At 37.4% G+C, this 17,219-nt stretch overlaps 1 protein-coding gene across 8 annotated transcripts in view; it reads right to left on the bottom strand.

Moving 5' to 3' along the window:
* L3MBTL3 (L3MBTL histone methyl-lysine binding protein 3) overlaps positions 1 to 17,219 on the bottom strand; it is a 114,786-nt gene that overhangs the window by 7,072 nt on the left and 90,495 nt on the right. For all 8 annotated transcript variants that reach the window (XM_087444082.1, XM_087444087.1, XM_087444089.1 and 5 more), the window contains one exon: positions 12,791 to 12,870. In XM_087444082.1, the coding sequence (XP_087300208.1) occupies positions 12,791 to 12,870 (80 nt within the window). The remainder of the gene's footprint in view (positions 1 to 12,790; positions 12,871 to 17,219) is intronic.

Here is a 17,219-nt window from a genome sequence, read left to right as displayed (position 1 = left end):
AGACACAATGAGTTGCGGGGGGCCAGTTAAAGCACTGGTTCCTTTCAACATACATTCACGGAATAATTACACCCGCCTTTGTGTTTACTGAAAGTCACCATAAGAAACAACCTGTGACTTCAACTTCCACGTTTGTCACATCACCCATTATTGAAGACTGCGTCATTATGTCATCCAACATCGCCTCTTTAATGCTTCAGGTAAGAAATTTGCCTCTCAGCTTTAGTGACGAGGAAAATAACTCTCACCTTAGGAAACTGTATTTGTTCCCCTTTCAGCTTTGGATGTTGTCAAGGTGATGGCCGAGCTGGTGCTCAGGTCCAGCCACTGTGTTGACCTGCAGCTACTATACTTGTTCTCTCCTTTTATCTCAGCTCTGGTCTGTTCTTTCCATTTCTACTTATTAATCACACTGACTTTTCAGTAGCCAACTTCATTTTTTTTGAAAGAAGATATGAAATTATTGCAATAAAAATAAAACAGCAGAAAGGCAAATGCTTTTGTCATCTTTTCATTTGTGGAGGTCAAAACTAAAACTATAGAATATTCCATTTATCTCCTAAATCTTCTGAATCCAAACCTAGTTTACTGTTGCTCTCCTAAAATAGCCATTTTCTAGCAAATGATTTTGTGTCCTTCGGACTCTTGACTTCGAGTCTGTCAATAATTATTTCCTGAAGATCCCTTAGAACAGCAACCTTTTTCTGGAAACTACTTGCTCAAAGCCCATCAGAAGAAAGGCACCTCCTTCACATTTACTCGCCCCTCTAGACGCCAGCTCAGCTACAGCAATACTTCAACTCCACCACAAATCTCGGCCAAGTGGTTACCTAGTTTAGTCATTGGTATCTCTAAGAATAGTTTAAACTTGTTTCCTTGCAGATTTATTTACAGAAGCCACACAAATCCTAAGTGTACAGCTCAAAGCATTTTCACAAAGTGAACACACTCAAACCACCACCACCCAGATCAAGAATCATGGCAGCACACCCAGAACCCCCTCCAGTCACACCCCACCCAGCAAGGGTAACCACTTCCCTGGCTTCCAACACCATCAATTCTTTACCCTGTTTCTGAATTGTGTTAGATGAACACTTCGGTATCTGGCTCCTTTCTCTCAACAGCATGTCTGTGAGATTCATTGCTGTTATGTGGTTGTAACTCCCCTACTCTTTGCTGTATGGTTTTCCACTGCTATGAATATTTCACAATTTGGAGCTGATGAGCTTTGAGTTGTTTTCATTTTTGGCTATTACCGACAGTGCTGCTAGGAACATTCTTGTATGTATCTTTTCTTGAACATACGTGTGCATTTCTGTTGTAGATATACTGAAGATTGGAACTTTGTGGTTATAGCGTTTGTGTACATTAAGCTTCAGCCAATTCTGCCAGTTTTCCAGTTGTACAGTACACACCCACTAACAGTGTAAGAGTGTACCAAATGCCCCATGTCCTCACCAACACGTGGTATTATCTGTTTCACCTTAACCATTTTGGTGGGTGGTCGTGGTATCACATTGGCTACAATTGCATTTGTCTGATGACTGATGAAGTTGACAATCTTTTCCTATGTTTATTGGCCATATGGAGAACCTCTTTTGTGAGTACTTATTTATGTTTTATGCCCAATTTGCCATTGAGTTGTCTTGCCTTTTTCTCACTGATTTGTAGAAGATATCTATATATTCTCTGGGTAGGAATCCTTCCTTGGAAATATATATCACTAATATCTCCTCCCACTCTGTGTCTTCCTTTTCACTCTCTTAATAGGGTCTTTTGATAAAAAGAAGTTCTTAATTGTAATAAAGCTTAATTTATTAATTTTTTTTTGTGGTTAGTGCTTTGTATGCCTACTGAAGAAATCTTTGCTTACCCCAAGGTCCTGAAGATAGTCTCTTCTGTTTTCCTCTAGACACTTTATGTTTTATCTTTCACTTTTAGATCTACAATCCATTTGAAACTTATTTTTGAGTATAGTATGATGTAAAGAACAGTGTTCATGTTTTTTTCCACATGGATGTCAAATTGCCCAACCATGATTTAATGAAAAGACCACCCTTTCCCCACTGTACTGCAATGCCAGCTTAAACATAAATATGTTTCCAGATTCTCTATGTTCCACTGGTCTCTTTAGACTAACCCACAGATTTTAATTACCATCATTTTATAAGTGCACTGATATCTGTGATCTGGGTCTTCTTCAAGATCACCTTGACTCCTCTTATCCCTTTGCATCTCCATACAAGTTTTAGGATCAGCTTGTGAAAAAAAAATGCTAGGATTTACATTGGGATTACCACTGAATACAGATCAATTTGGTGAGAAATAACATCTGCACAATATCAAGTCTCCCAATCCAAGAACAAGGTATATCCCTCCATTTCTTCGGGTCTTTAATATCTCTCTTTAATGTTTCATCATTTTCATGTGGAGGTCTGGCACATCTTTTATTCAATTATTCCTATGTATCTGATGTTTTCTGTTGCTATTATAAGTGGTACAGTTTTTAAAAATTTTGTTTACTACTGCTTTGTTGTGGTTGTTCAATAACTTTTTTCTTAGACCAACCTAATCTAAATTTTGAATTGCTCTGAATGTTAGAAAGCCCCTATGCTAAACAAAAAAAAGTCTGTCTTACTGGAGCTAACACCCACTGGTCCTGGTTCTACCTGAGTGAGCTCATATAGAAAAATGTGTCTGCTCCACATGAAACATGGCAATTCTTCAAATATTTTCTAAAAACCCATCATAGCCCCTCTTTCCAGATTTCATTCAATGAATCTCATAATTGGTTTTAAGTTCTCCTCTTGTTTTACTGAATATCTATTATGAGCCAAATATATAAACCCATACCAGTTTGTTTTTATTCTTTTATTTTTTTTTTAAACTGCCCGAGTTCAGAGTTGCCCAGAGTTAAGATGTTTTTGTTTAGCATAAATATGGGGTAACTTAAAAACATTCCTCAATCTCAGATATTCCCAAGAGTTTAGCAGTCATTTGAAAGACAGTATTTGTAAATCTTTCATGAGGCAGGCTTTTATGAAATGGTAAGATTTTTAGTTCCACACTAGAATAAAACAATAGAGCTTACTTTATACTTTATAATTTGTATTCTGATTGTTTGCCACATAATAAGTGTCAGTCTTTTCCAAAGCCATATGCTCCCTTCTATAACTGTTCATATTCTATTCACACTTGGGTACTGTTCACTCCTTCACTGGAGCTCCATGCTATTTTCATTCTATTTCCTGCTAAAGTTGTATCATTCACAGTTTTTTTCTAATGCTCCTACATCATTATTTCTTAGAAAAACAACTGAGCTATTCTAAAGAAATGACTAAAAACGCTACAGCACCTATATTTCTGGTAGCTTCTGCATGCCTCTGAAGCTGATACTATAAATGGACCTAGACACATACACCAAGCCAATCCTAATACCAACTGTGCATCATTCACTTTAGGACTCTCCTTTTGCTGATTCTTTCGCACTGACTCACGCCCTGGGGCCCAAGAAGTGTTTCTGGCAAGTGCAGCAAATGCCGTATTTACCAGCCACAGAACATGCCATCACTTCGGAATAATAGTGTGTTAGGCGTGATCCCAATCCAAAAGGATGAAGAAAGCAACTTCATTTGAGTGAATGTGTATTTGATTCCTTGAACTGCACAGAATGTGATGCCAGGTTTTTATTTTAACAAGTGACATAGACTAAAATAAATGCAAATAGACTTCGGCTCCAGGAGCCAAAGGTAAGGAAGAGTAGACCTGAATGGGCACAACCTGTTTCAGAAAACAAAGCCTTTGGTTCTGGAAGATGTTTCTGCCACCATCATTTACTAGGATCACATTTCTTACCACCCTCCTCTCAAACTATTTACCTGCATAAAAAACAATACTTTTTAAGGAGTTTTCTGTATTTTCTGAAGCTTCCTGAAATGAGAATTTACCAAAGGCATATGGTCAGACTGTCTTCTCACCTGTTCCATTTGGAACTAGTTCTTTAGTTCTACTTGATTCTACACCACTGGACGCAAATACAGGTCTGGTTCTCACTAATCTTTGCAAAGATAATACCATTTAGAAACTTTTTACTTTATCTAGAAATTGAATGACTTTTAATGCTTTATGAATATCAGGGATATATATTTCTGGGACGACCTGAAGAAGTGAAGGAAGGTGGAACAGGGAGGAAGAAGCATTCGCAACAAAAATAAGTAAAATACTGAAATTCTTTGAAATGGCTTTTAGGAACATATGACCATGAATTCCCTGTCCTCCAATAAAAAGCAAGATCTTTCTGTGGTATTTTGTCTTTCTTCAAAAACTGTTTTTGTTTAGTTTACTTAGAATATAAATAGGATAGAAATGCTTAAGCAAATGTGGGTTAAAAATATTTTAGGCTGACAGAGAATTAACTAAAATTAGTGTATACTAGGAATGTTAATTCTTTCTGATTCTTGGTCCAACAAGTGATAAATTTTATTTGTAGAACTGAAAGCATCATCCTCAAGAATGGCAAGACAAAAATGAAGAGAAAACTTACAGTACATTAAAATGAGAAACAGTACAGTACAGAGAAAAATAATATTATCTTTATGAACAAATGAATCTGCTCAGATTAATAATCAAATAATCACTATTTTTTCTTAAGAATTTTTTTTAGTGAAGCACGTACTTATGTATGAGAGAGACAGAGAGAGATGGGCTCTGAAGACCCTCTGGTCATGGAGAGGAGGCATAAAGATCAGAATGCTTTATTAGAAAAAAGACAACAGGAGAAAATTTTTATGTAAAATTTGAAGAGTGAAATCTACCCAGAAGTCAGATCAGGGCCAGGAGAAAAGTAGCTCCCAGTCTTAGAATACAGCACCACCAAGATCCCTGGCCCTACAAACCATGAGAAATTGCAATTGTATGGGGGCTGTACTGTTAGGATCTCTTTTTACAATCAAATTTCAATTTGAGTGAATTTAGATTCACTCCCTGTACAGAACATGTACCTGCATACCACCATTAGGGTCTGCAGAATGCTCTGGATTGGTCAGATAGCACCTTTCAGTGAGGTAAAAAAATGTTTCCCATTCCTACCATCATCATGCTAAAGTAACTACAAAACACTCCAAGTCTCAGAAGCTGTGGGCAGAAGTCTTTTCTCTCACCTGAAACAGGTTCCCCGTGAGTTATTATCCTTTGACTCAGCAATTCCAAGTCTAGAAGTTCATCTTAAGAAACTATTAAGCATGCATGCTAACAATCATCTATAACAAAGTCACCAGGCAGGCTCTCTGCTAGGTCCATAACTATAGCCAGAATGAAGACTACATGTCCCGGCCTCTCCTGTAGCTAGATGTGGCCATATGACTAACGGGAAATAAGCAGAAGTGGTATTTGCAACAACTTTGAAGTGCCCTTGAAGAGTGAGAGCACTTCAAGATGCCCACTAACACTTCCTCACCCTAACCTTCCTTCTTACCAGGTAGAATACTAATTGAATGGCTAGCCCTCCAGGACCTTTGACCAAGATATGGCCTTGGGAATAGACACTCTGCAAGGCAGAGTAACAAGACAGGTGGAACCTCATTTCCTGATACTGTTGGGTACCATTAAATCCTGGAGCACCTACCTCTGAACATCCCCTATGTGAGAGACAAATAAACCGCTTTACCTTACTGATACATCTTTCATGGCACACACACAAACCTAATCCTAGTCACCACTAAGGTTTACTGCAATAGCATTTACAACAATGAGAGATATGAAATACACAGCCTAGATACCCAATAGAGATTGATTCATTAAATGATGCTACATCTATCCATAGGGAAAATATTTAATATTATAATTAGGATAAATATTTATGTGAAAATAGTTGTAATACTAGGTAGTTAAAAAAACTGCAGGTTGGGCCGGCCCCGTGGCTTAGCGGTTAAGTGCGTGCGCTGTGCTGCTGGCGGCCTGGGTTCGGATCCCGGGCGCGCACCAACGCACCGCTTCTCCGGCCATGCTGAGGCCGCGTCCCACATACAGCAACTAGAAGGATGTGCAGCTATGACGTACAACTATCTACTGGGGCTTTGGGCGGAAAATAAATAAATAAATAAAATCTTAAAAAAAAAAAAAACCACAGGTTACAAAATTGTATAATATTTCAGATGTAAAAAGTTCAAAAAATAGATACCGAAATTCAGAAAATAGTATCTTAGAAAATAAAATTACAGGTAATTTTGATTTCCTTCTTTTTAATTCCTTGTATTTGCTAATTATTCTATAATAAATACATATTTATTTAGATAATAAAAGTCATATAAAACCAGAAGCTGATATTAAATAAACTACTTCTCGTTACTCAAAAATAATACTCTGGTGACTTGGAAAGCAATTTAGTGTGTTTTTGGAAATATACTATTATTAAAACACCATTAATTGCCGAGCTTTCTTAACACCAGAGGACGTTCGGTGGGAGCAGGGGTAAGAGAAATAACTTCGTGGATCTTTGCACAGTTTTACTGCTATTTCATCTCTCCCGACAATTATCAAATGAGGAATATTTTTCTTATGTGGATTCTTGGAGAATGGACAATAAAGGCCTGTTTGCACTATTTACGAGTACTATTTACTAGATGGAAATCGTTCATCCAGCTGTTATTTATTCAGCACTTTCAATGCATCAAAAACTGTAGAAGGCTATGTCAATACAGCATATCCTCGCAGACTCTTGAAATGAAGTTTAAAAGATAAAAATGTAGTTATTCAAAGTAGAAATTGGCTCACACACATTTGCCCACCACGTGTCTCAATTCTGGTTGAGAGTACAGGTATTAAAATTCTTGACTTGGCTTAGGGTAGGAAAAAGGGAAGCAATAGATGAACCCTTAGAAGACGACATTTTTTCTTTTTTTTTTTTGGTGAAGAAGATCGGCCCTGAGCTAACATCTGCCAATCGTCCTCTTTTTGCTAAGGAAGACTGGCCCTGGGCTAACATCCGTGCCCATCTTCCTCCACTTTATATGGGATGCTGCCACAGCACGGCATGACAAACGGTGCGTCGGTGCGTGCCCGGGATCTGAACTGGCGAACCCCAGGCCGCCACAGCGGAGCACGCGCACTCAACCACTTGCGCCACCGTGCCGGACCCTGAAGACGACATTTCTGATAAAGGTGATCCTGAAGGAACTATCCTCCAATGTCTCACGCAAAATCAAGACAAGTCTTCAGTGCAGGGAACACCATCCAAACCAAACACCAAGTCTCCTGGTTGAAAGAGACTCCTCACCACCACGGAGCGTGAGAAGGCGCTTCCTGCAGGACGGTTCCCACCAGGGCCCATGGAACCACCACATGGTAGGCTGACCAGGCAGGGCAAGTCCCAGAGAAAAGGGGAAGCACTCATCACGCTTCCTGCCATTTGCAGACTCGGATCCCACTCCGCTTCTATTTTCAAGTCTCAACAACGCTACATGGACAAGCCACAGCATGAGTGACCTCTTGTCCTGACTCATCTCTGTCTCTTTAAGCCAGTGACAGAAGTGAGACCAGAGTTTTCCACTGTCTTGTTTCATCTTTGTTTCAAAACAACGCTAGGAGGCAGCTATTCCTAAGGTGAGGACGTGGAGGTCTGACACATCCAAGGCGACACTGTGAGATCAGGGCAGCGTCAGAAAGTGACCCTGGTCTTTTCCCTCCTAGCAAGAGGGTGAGTTTAAGAGTCTGATAAACCTGGATTCAAATCCCTGCTCTGCCCCTGCGTAGCTCTAGGATCTTGGCTAAATCAATGTAACAGGATCATTGTAAGGATTATATGATATTTTAAAAAGCTAATCCCAGTGTGACATATAGTAAGGACTCAGCAAATGGGGAAAATTATTCTTATCTTGAAAGAAAGGCGTTTCACTGACAGAGTACTAGATATAAAAAGGCAAAAATGAAAATGAGTCAATAACTCTTGCAGGCTAACGTTCCATGAGTCTCTAAAATATGCTCTTATGTGAAAGGAAAAAATAAAGCCAGAAGAAATGGGACACATCTGTCAACCAATGTTTTTTTTTTAAATGGAGTTACTAAGTGTTGACTAAATATATAGGATGAACAATAACAGTGATTGGATAAAATAAATGGATCTGTGCTTCAAGGAATTAGCTAAATTCCTAGATAGAATTACGATAATTCTTAGATAAAATTAGCTTCAAGATACTTAACTCAGGCAAAAAATATTTGAGGATCATCTCAAGGTTAACAACCAAAATAACAAACCAATTTCTATGGAGGCAAAAAGCAAGCCTGATTTTTCAAGTGAGAATCTAGCACATTACAAAACGGAATTCAACTCTTTCTGCATATCAGCCACCCAGGAGAGAGAATGCTCACAGGAGAGAAAACAAAACTATACCTTTCCCAGGAATACAAGAGTTTAAATCTGAAGGCCAATTTATAGAATCCTTTATTAATTGGCCTTCTTATAATGATAGGAATGAGTTATTTTATCTTTCAGGTAAAGGAGACAGAAGTAAAAAACAGAAGAAGAAGAAAGAAAAAAAATGATGAATTGTTTTCAGTAAAAGTCCCTAAAGGTCAAATTCTGTAGTATGGTGGGAATCATCAAAAAAAAAGGTTCATAATTACACATATTGTACACAATTAAACTGAAGAAACAAGGTGGGGGGATATTTTTTAAGGAGAAGGCTTTTTTAAAAATTAATTTGCTCCAAGACTCCAAACAAAATAGTTCTCATGGGCCTACTGAGTCTTCAATCCTGTTGGCATTATGAAGAAATTTAGGGTTGGCCTCTTCTCAGTCTCCTCTGTACTAAATGCTGCCCAACTGCAACGGGCTTTCTCTCTCATGCCCTATGCGACCCCCCAGCCAGGTCAGATTCGGGAAGGGCTGCTGCACCACTGGGGGAATGGAACTATGAATGAACACCTCCTAGACTCCAGAATGTGGACCCTGAGTGGAGTTCATCTCCCTGACCTTCAGGCCCAAGTTTGGAAGAGAAACCTGCCAGCACCCAAATGGGAGAATCAAGGAGTAAATGCTCTTCACAAAAGACCTGGGAAACTCCTCTCAATTCAAAAACGATAAAACAGGAAACAATCAACATGGGGCCTAGGATAAAAAGTTCTATAAAACATCAGAAAGGGATGTTTTATAGAACTTTTGATTGATTTACTGACAGAGAGTTTCATGATTTTAGTAACGCAGAAGGGGACACGACTTCTACAAAACAAAAACAGGCTATGACTAGAGAAGAACAGGCCAGTATAGGAAATTAAAGGAAAATAAAAACCACTGTTGTTAAAATTTATGTTCAAGTCAGTAAATAGTAGACTTGACAGAGCAAGAGGCCAAGTAAGATACTTCAATTTGAGAAACATGTCTAAAACATCAAAACTGTATAAGTTGCTAAAATAGTAAATACTTCCATATTGGTTGGTAATAGTTCCCCAGCATCCCCACCATGCAGCCAGGCTCTTGTGGGACCTCCCTAAGATCCAGCAACTAAGGGTAACTCCTGGTATAGCAGGAAGCCTCCAGGACTCTGCTCCAGCACTAAGACCAGTGTTTGTTTTAACTGTCCTGAGCAAGGCTGGTTGACAAACTAATTGTTAAATATTTTGAATATCACCCCTTGGACCTAACCCATGAATAACAGGTATTACCAATCAAAAAAGAGAACAAATACAGTAAAAGTAATAATCAAAATTATAACTGAAGGAAGTTTTCTGGATTTAAAGATGACCTGTGTCTTGAAAAAAAAAAAATCAAGAAAGCTCATGACATTTCAGGCAAAATAATGAAAGAGAATTGAACTCAGAAGCAAGGTTCACTGTTTGAAATCATAAGACTGGATTGAATTGGGCTGGCCTAATCCCACATATGTGAAAGGATGTTTTGGTTTGTTTTTCAGTTTTGTTTTATCTTTCTTAAAGGAAAATCAGAGACCAAACCACCAGCTGACTGTAGTGGATACTGTGGTGTGCCACCCAAATTGCCCTTCATAACTAAGACATTCATTCTCCTACCTACTGGCTGCTGATGGCTCAGAGCTACCTCCCTCTCCAGGAACCACCCTAAGCCAAAGGGAACTTTCTCACCCAAGGACATGGCCCCCTCTCAGTCAGCAGCCAAGGACTGGTCAACACAGAGATACAAAGGCCGAGTTCTCTTGCCTGAACTCAGGATGATTCTTAAGGGTCAACTGGAGCTCCTCGTGGGATGGACTGAGGCTTCTGTTGTAACCACATCACAGCTCAACTTCTTGTTCTGCCCAACCCCACAGCTCAACTTCTCATTCTGTCCAATCCCACAGCTCAACTTCTCATTCTATCCAATCCCACAGCTCAACTTCTCGTTCTGCCCAATTGTGCTTCTCTCACTCTCTTATTGGTATTGTTCCCAAGAGTACTCACCAACAAACCTCCTGTACATAGTACTCTCAACATCTGTTTCCAGAGAGCCCAACCTAAGACACTGGGTCATGGCTCTATTGAGAACTGAGAGGCAGGAGGGCAGAAAGAACTGAATACATCCACCCACTGACCAGAATCTGAGATATCCCCACTATCGCCAAGATACGGGAGCCCTCAGACACCACAAGATCTTGTTTTGGTCTGAAGGTCCACGGGGTCCAAGGAAGACAACCAATAGACTATTAAATGGTAAAGTCAAGAAGTGAAATTCAAATCTTTTCCATATAAAATGAATCTGGAAAAAAATTCAAAAAGATAAAGGAAATGTAAAAGCTAAGAAAGAAGCTAAGTGAAAGCTGCCAATCATAACATGATTTCAGATAAAATTTTATGAAAGTTTTATACAAAATGTTTCAAAAATTTGAAAATGAAGGAAAGTTATCAAACTCATTTTAGGAGGCTAAAACTGGATGAGATATTAATAGGCAAATCTCACTTAGGAAATTATGTGCAAAAATTCTCAAAGCAACTTATTTTATGAGGTTCTCTTCCACTAACAAAAAATAAGACAGTGAAATATGCAGACTGAACTATGGGTTTCATAAGAGAGAAAAACAATTGAGAGTCATATATGAATCCTAGCAATGTTTCTTTGGAAAGAATAAGAAAACAGAAAACCTAAGGCAATTTGAATCAAGAAAAATAGAACAAAAACACACAAAGTTTGAAAAGACATGAAACTACCACAAAAAAAGAGAACATCACGCACATCATATGTTAATAGACCTGAAATTCTCCATTAAATACACTATTTTCAGGAAAAAAAAGATCAAAATTAGCTCAGCAAATGAAACAAAAAGTTAAATAGATCACTAAGTAGGAAGAAACTGAAAAGGTTATCAAATTACTATGCCCTCAAAAAGTTCAGAGTCTAGAAGATTGTAGTATGAATGTATCTGACCATTCAATGACCAGATAATTCCATGCAACAGACGCTTATTCCATAGCCCTCCTCCTCCTCCTACCAGCAGCTAATACTTCAGCCACTGATGCATTTAATCCTCAAGATAATCCAATGACGTGGCTATGATTACCACGTCGATTTTACACGGGAGGAAAGTGAGGCACAGAGAGGTGAAATACTTCACCCAGAGACAGCCACACAGCTAGTAAGCGGTGAGCTGAGATGAGAACGAAGGCTCTGCTCACAACCTCTCTGCTAAACCACAGTTTACAAACAAAGGATGAAGCCTTTGTCTAAGAACCCAATGTAACCTGATGGCAAAACCTTCACAAATTAAATGGTTTTCGTCCTTTTTAAATGGCCAGAAACATTTAAACCATCAAGGACTTGCGTAGCACTTAGTGCCAGGCATGTTCTAAGCAAGTTACAAATGTTATTGCACTTAAGCCCCGTGACAACCCTGGGAGGGAGTCGCCATCCTCCTCCTCCTGAGTAGATAAGGAAACAGCAGCACTGAGAGGTCCAGAGAGATGTCCAAGATCACACAGCTAGCAGCTGGCAGAGCAGGGATTTGAACTCTGGCCACCTGTAGGGTTTGTGTATGGTGCTACATTAAACACCATAAAACATGCTGAAGATAGCAGTGAATACAACTTTTAAATTAATCATAAATTACTGCTTTATGATAATCAGATATGGAAATCAAAGCATCACTTAAGGTCATTACAGGCAAACAGTCATTAGGCACCATTCTCAAATCTTACACGATAATCTAAACCAAAAAAGTGCACATGAAAAGCAAAGTCCCCAGGGACAATCATGAAAATCATAAGCAGGCCAAGATTTCTTATAAAAAAATAAATAATAATTATATAGCTATGTGAAATTATAAATACAATCTATACTATGAGTGACAGTCATACAACTTCATTGCTTAAACCATTATAATGTCTTTTTAGCAGATGTAAGACAAACTACTTCCTCCAATACAACTTAAAACATTTGCTCAAGTGATTTTCTTTTCATTTTGTAGTATATAGATTAAGACCATATTAATTCTATTTGGATTTCAATACACATTTTGAGATGAGTTTTAAACATACGAAGCAAATGACATCAACCACACCAAAGAAAATGTATGATAAGGACCAAACAGAATGTTTTACCCAAATTGTATATACAACATTGTACAGAAATGTGAAAGAGACTGTAAATATAGGTCATAGATGAATCCATATCATTAAGAATTACATACTATATTTATCCTGAATGATAAACTTTTATTGCCTGGGATAATGGAACAAACCAAACAAACGAAGTTTATCTTTAATATAAAATTGACTACTATATTCCAGTTAAGTTTTTACTGTTGAGTATTAAGAGTAATATCCATCAATAATACGAGATTATTATTCCTACCTCTGGCTTCATGTGACGTCTTCATTTCACTTTCTGTTCTCTCTTCAAAGTCTTCCTTGACATCATCAGCATGCTGGTCTCTGAGAAAGATAGGGGTTTCAATATTTTGTAATAGAAGTGTTTAAAAAAATGGTTCAGCACTGCATCTCTGCAGCTGTTTTCCTTAATTTAAAAACAAGCAGTACCACTAACATGTCAGAAAGGATTTTTAGTTCTACTAAGAGGATTAATACTAATAACATCTCTAAATGTCCATTTTCCGCATTATCAATTTTCATTTACTGCTCAGAAAGGAGATTTTAAAGCTAAGAATGGTATTAAAGTTAACTATTCTGGAAAACGTAGCTATTGAGTAATTCAACTTCAAATTGGGCCATGTATTCATGAGGAATTTTACTTGCACTGTCTGGTAGGGCTACAATTTAAAGAAAGAAATGCTTTGCAAGTCCACACCATTTAATCAAGTCACTATACGCTACTCAGTTCGAGGATTTGGAATTGAGGCTGAGATTGGCCCAAGAGAACCAAACTCAACTCCAGGCAGCTTTTCTTGGCTTAATCAAGTCAAATCCACAGGCTGAACTGATTCTACCTCTTTCCGACCAGGAATGATCTAATCTAAACATGCTGAGGATGCTCTAAAATGGAATGGACCCATTACGATCTTAATTCAGAACTCTTTCCCTAAGTCAGAGACAAAAATGGCTTTAAAGGGAACCAGGTACAGGCTACTTATATTTATATTTTCTTTAAAGCTAAATTTCAGGGATTTATAATTTTTCAACCTAATCTATTCCATTCTCAGAGTTCAATAAAGCCCACTTGGCAATTTCCTGGGACTATCGGGGTATGATATCTGGCCTACACACTTTACTGCTTTGTAATACTCTGTATTTATGACGTTCTGTTGTTTCCCATGTGTTGTTACCTTTACAACAAATCCATCCTGAGTTTCTTGAAGACTCAGACCATAGTTCTACTGTTAAGTTTTAATTAAAGGGCAAATACATTTGAAACCAAATATCCCAACAAAATATAAAGGAGTTTTAGAGTCTTCATTACAAAGGCATTAATTTATTCTCCATTTGGAACGATAATAATTTAACACAACGATGCTAACACAGTAAATGTGCAATAAATAAATGTTCACTACTTCTTAGAAAGATCATTTCTAGGGACAGATGTGAAATATCACTTTAAGTCTGAGCTCCCTGGCTTAGTTCATAGTAAAAACAACTTACCACAACTGCTGAAGAATACATGCTTATTTGAGAATGGGGAAGAATCACTGCTATTAGGCAATAATAGCATTGTTTTCCAAGAGAAATCAATTAAATGACTATGGAGGCTCTCACTCCACAGAAAGTGGGGAGATGAAGGGCTAGTCAAAACAAATATAAGAAAATCACTGATAATCGGAGAAAGGACATGAGTTTAAGGGATGATAGAGAACGTTGTCTTCTCTGTAAAAACTGTGCTGAAGTTATTCTTGGTAATTCCAACATGTTAATTCACTTACTATGCTAAAATTAGCTTATGTGATCTTCTCAATCTGTTTTCTACTAAATTGGAAATAATATACTCTGAGTCCACAAATCTATCCCAGTAAGTACTGTGACCACTGAAACAAGTTGTTTGTGGATGGCTATATTAATACTTATTAGAAACAATCATACATTACAGTGATATAACTTAAAACTGCATTTCTCAGAGTCAAAGAAAATAAATTCTCAATTAGTTATTGTAGATTTCCTAAAAGCTTTAATAAATGGTTAAAAAAAAAAAAAAGACAAACTGAGACCAGAGGCTAAAATTAAGTCTCAGAATTTTCTGTATATTTCAGTTTTCATGATTGGAATTGTCCACTGATAATTACCAGTAACACTTTTGCCGTTTTAATAAAGCATATCATTCTTTTAAAGTAAGCTTTATTAAAATAAAGGTATAAGACTTAAGTACGAGGAAAGTTCTTTTGTATTCTTATGCCCAAATATAATGCCAATGACTTATTTTATGAAAAGTAAGAAAAGATCCATTTTCTAAGAGGGAACAAAAATAGAAAAGGAAAATAAGACCTCTGACCCAAAACGTTTCTTCATGCCTGGATCTGCCCTAATCCATCCCAAAAGAGAAGCAAATGGCAGCTACTGCTCTTATTATTTACGTTGCTTCATTATAGAAGCAGGGTCCATTTCCACTTTCCCCTCTTTAACTCATGATATTTCATTACACTGAACCTACATAAGCTTGGGAATACATAAACACGGATATTTATCTGTACCAAACACAATTCAAATAAGGGACTCCACAAGAAAGGTTTAGGAAATGTTTTATTTCCAATTAATACATTGATTCTGCTAATCCCTTAAAATTAAAAGTGACTAAGCCCCTTGGAGTTCTACGTGACGTTTTCTTTAGCTAGAGAGTTGGAGGGGTGGGGTGGGGTCGGGGGCAATCTGAGCAGGCTATTAGACCAGACAGTGTGAAATAGATGGATGAATAGAACCACTGAAGTGAACAGAATCCTAATCAAGCACATCCAGAAATGTGGAAGCAGTTAAGAAGAAGACAAGTTAACATTCTTAAGAATATACTATGCACCAAAGACTGGCTGAGCTCTTTACATGTCCAATATTTTATAACAATCACTAGAAGAAGGTTCTATTACTATATCCACTGAAACTTAAAGAGGTAAATCCCAAATAAGTACGGTACCAGGTCTTACTGATGTCAAAATCCATAATTAGATTAAATTATTACGTGGTTTTTATTATTTGTTTTTCCAGAATACTGTACATATTCTTGTTATATGAAGTTAAAGAGAACTTGTCTTTTTGTTCCATAATCTTATTTTCAAATTATCTTTTATTAATAAGGTCAGAAATGAAGAATCTGACTCAATATTCTTATTTGTTTTGTATTTTATTTAAAATAAAAAGTTTCCTCAACTGAGCAATCAATATTTCTCTCTCTTATAAGGTCAGGAATTTCATTGCTAATTCTGATTGAATAGGTACTGTGATGGATTTCTTTCTCTGCAAAAATGAAATCCTTGATCTAGGATTTCAACTTCCCAAGCAAAAATTTATTCTAGCTGCACAGTCTTCCAATTACAGACAAAATACGTTTATATCAGAACGTCAAAACTCTATGATAATATTATAATACATTCTGGAACAGAGTACAAGACATGCTGCTTGACAGATTTTTCAAAGGCATGACAACCAAAAATATTTTTATTTTGTATTTTAATATTACAAGTTTGCTCTACATAAAAACTCCTTTATCTTCTCCCCTTGATCAGCATTTTTCATTACCCACAATTTCATTTAGGAAGGGGGCACGGAGCTGCGTGGGCACGGAGGTAGTGAGCCACAACACGGAGAAAGCAGCACAGTGGGGGTTGCACGTATGGCCTTTGGGAGTGAACAGACCTGGTTCAGATTTCAGCTCTGCTCACTTACTAGATCTGTATGACATTTAGCAAGTTACTTAACTTCCCTAATTCTCAGCTGCATCATCCGCAAAACAAGGATAATAAATCCTTTACCTCATGGGCATTTTGAAGACAATAAAATAGAGTACAGAAAATACTAAGCACACAGCCAGATACCTAAGTAGAACGTGATAAATGGCAGCTATTACTGCTTAAAGATTACTTACATTTTAGGATAAAATTAATCTGACACCTATTTTCTTTAAGTAATTTGTTTTCTTCAAGTTTTAAAACAGCTTTGAGAGTAATGGTTACGAGCCAGATTGCAGCCACACTTCCTGGGTCGTAATCCAGGTCTGCTACTTACTAGCGTGTAACCTGTAACCAAGAGGGGTTCTTTGTTCATAGGACGAGGATGCAGTAAGAGCACCTACCCGACATAAGGTCTTGTAAGGATTAAACGAGCTAATGTACGTAAAAACATCTAGAAAGTGCTTGAAACAGAGCAATTTCTCTTGGGATTTTTGAATTTTCAAGAACCAATTTATTCCAACATTTCTTTAGCTTGAATTGAAATCTAATCACAGCTAAAATCTTACTCAAGAATACTCTAGGCTTTTAATTAAGACAGCGGAATCCACTCAAATGGAAAAATGTACTCTTTATGAGTCAGCATTCTCTTTGTCTCTGTAATTGTGTGTCATGCTTTAGATGTCTTACTATCTTCCTCTCATTATGCTTTGTGGTAAATATTAACCAAACAAACATTAGAAGAGTAAATACATAGTAACAGGATGGCATTTGAATGCAAACAGCTATATTTCTTCAAGTTTGTTTACTTTTCATTTAAAAACAATCCCCAGCCAATTATGTTTCAATCAGTCCCTGTTTGTTAAAACCAATATTGAAAAAATACGAAACAATAAATTACTTTGCTTCAGTTCACGGATTTCAGCTGCCTCTCTAAATCCAGCACGAATTTGGCTTGGCTCA

This window comes from Ceratotherium simum, chromosome 19 (assembly GCF_057802395.1).
Source record: "Ceratotherium simum simum isolate JZ-2026a chromosome 19, ASM5780239v1, whole genome shotgun sequence".
Taxonomy (NCBI): Eukaryota; Metazoa; Chordata; class Mammalia; order Perissodactyla; family Rhinocerotidae; genus Ceratotherium; species Ceratotherium simum.
Note: the sequence above shows the minus strand (reverse complement) of the source record. Positions and strands in the feature narration are given on the sequence as shown.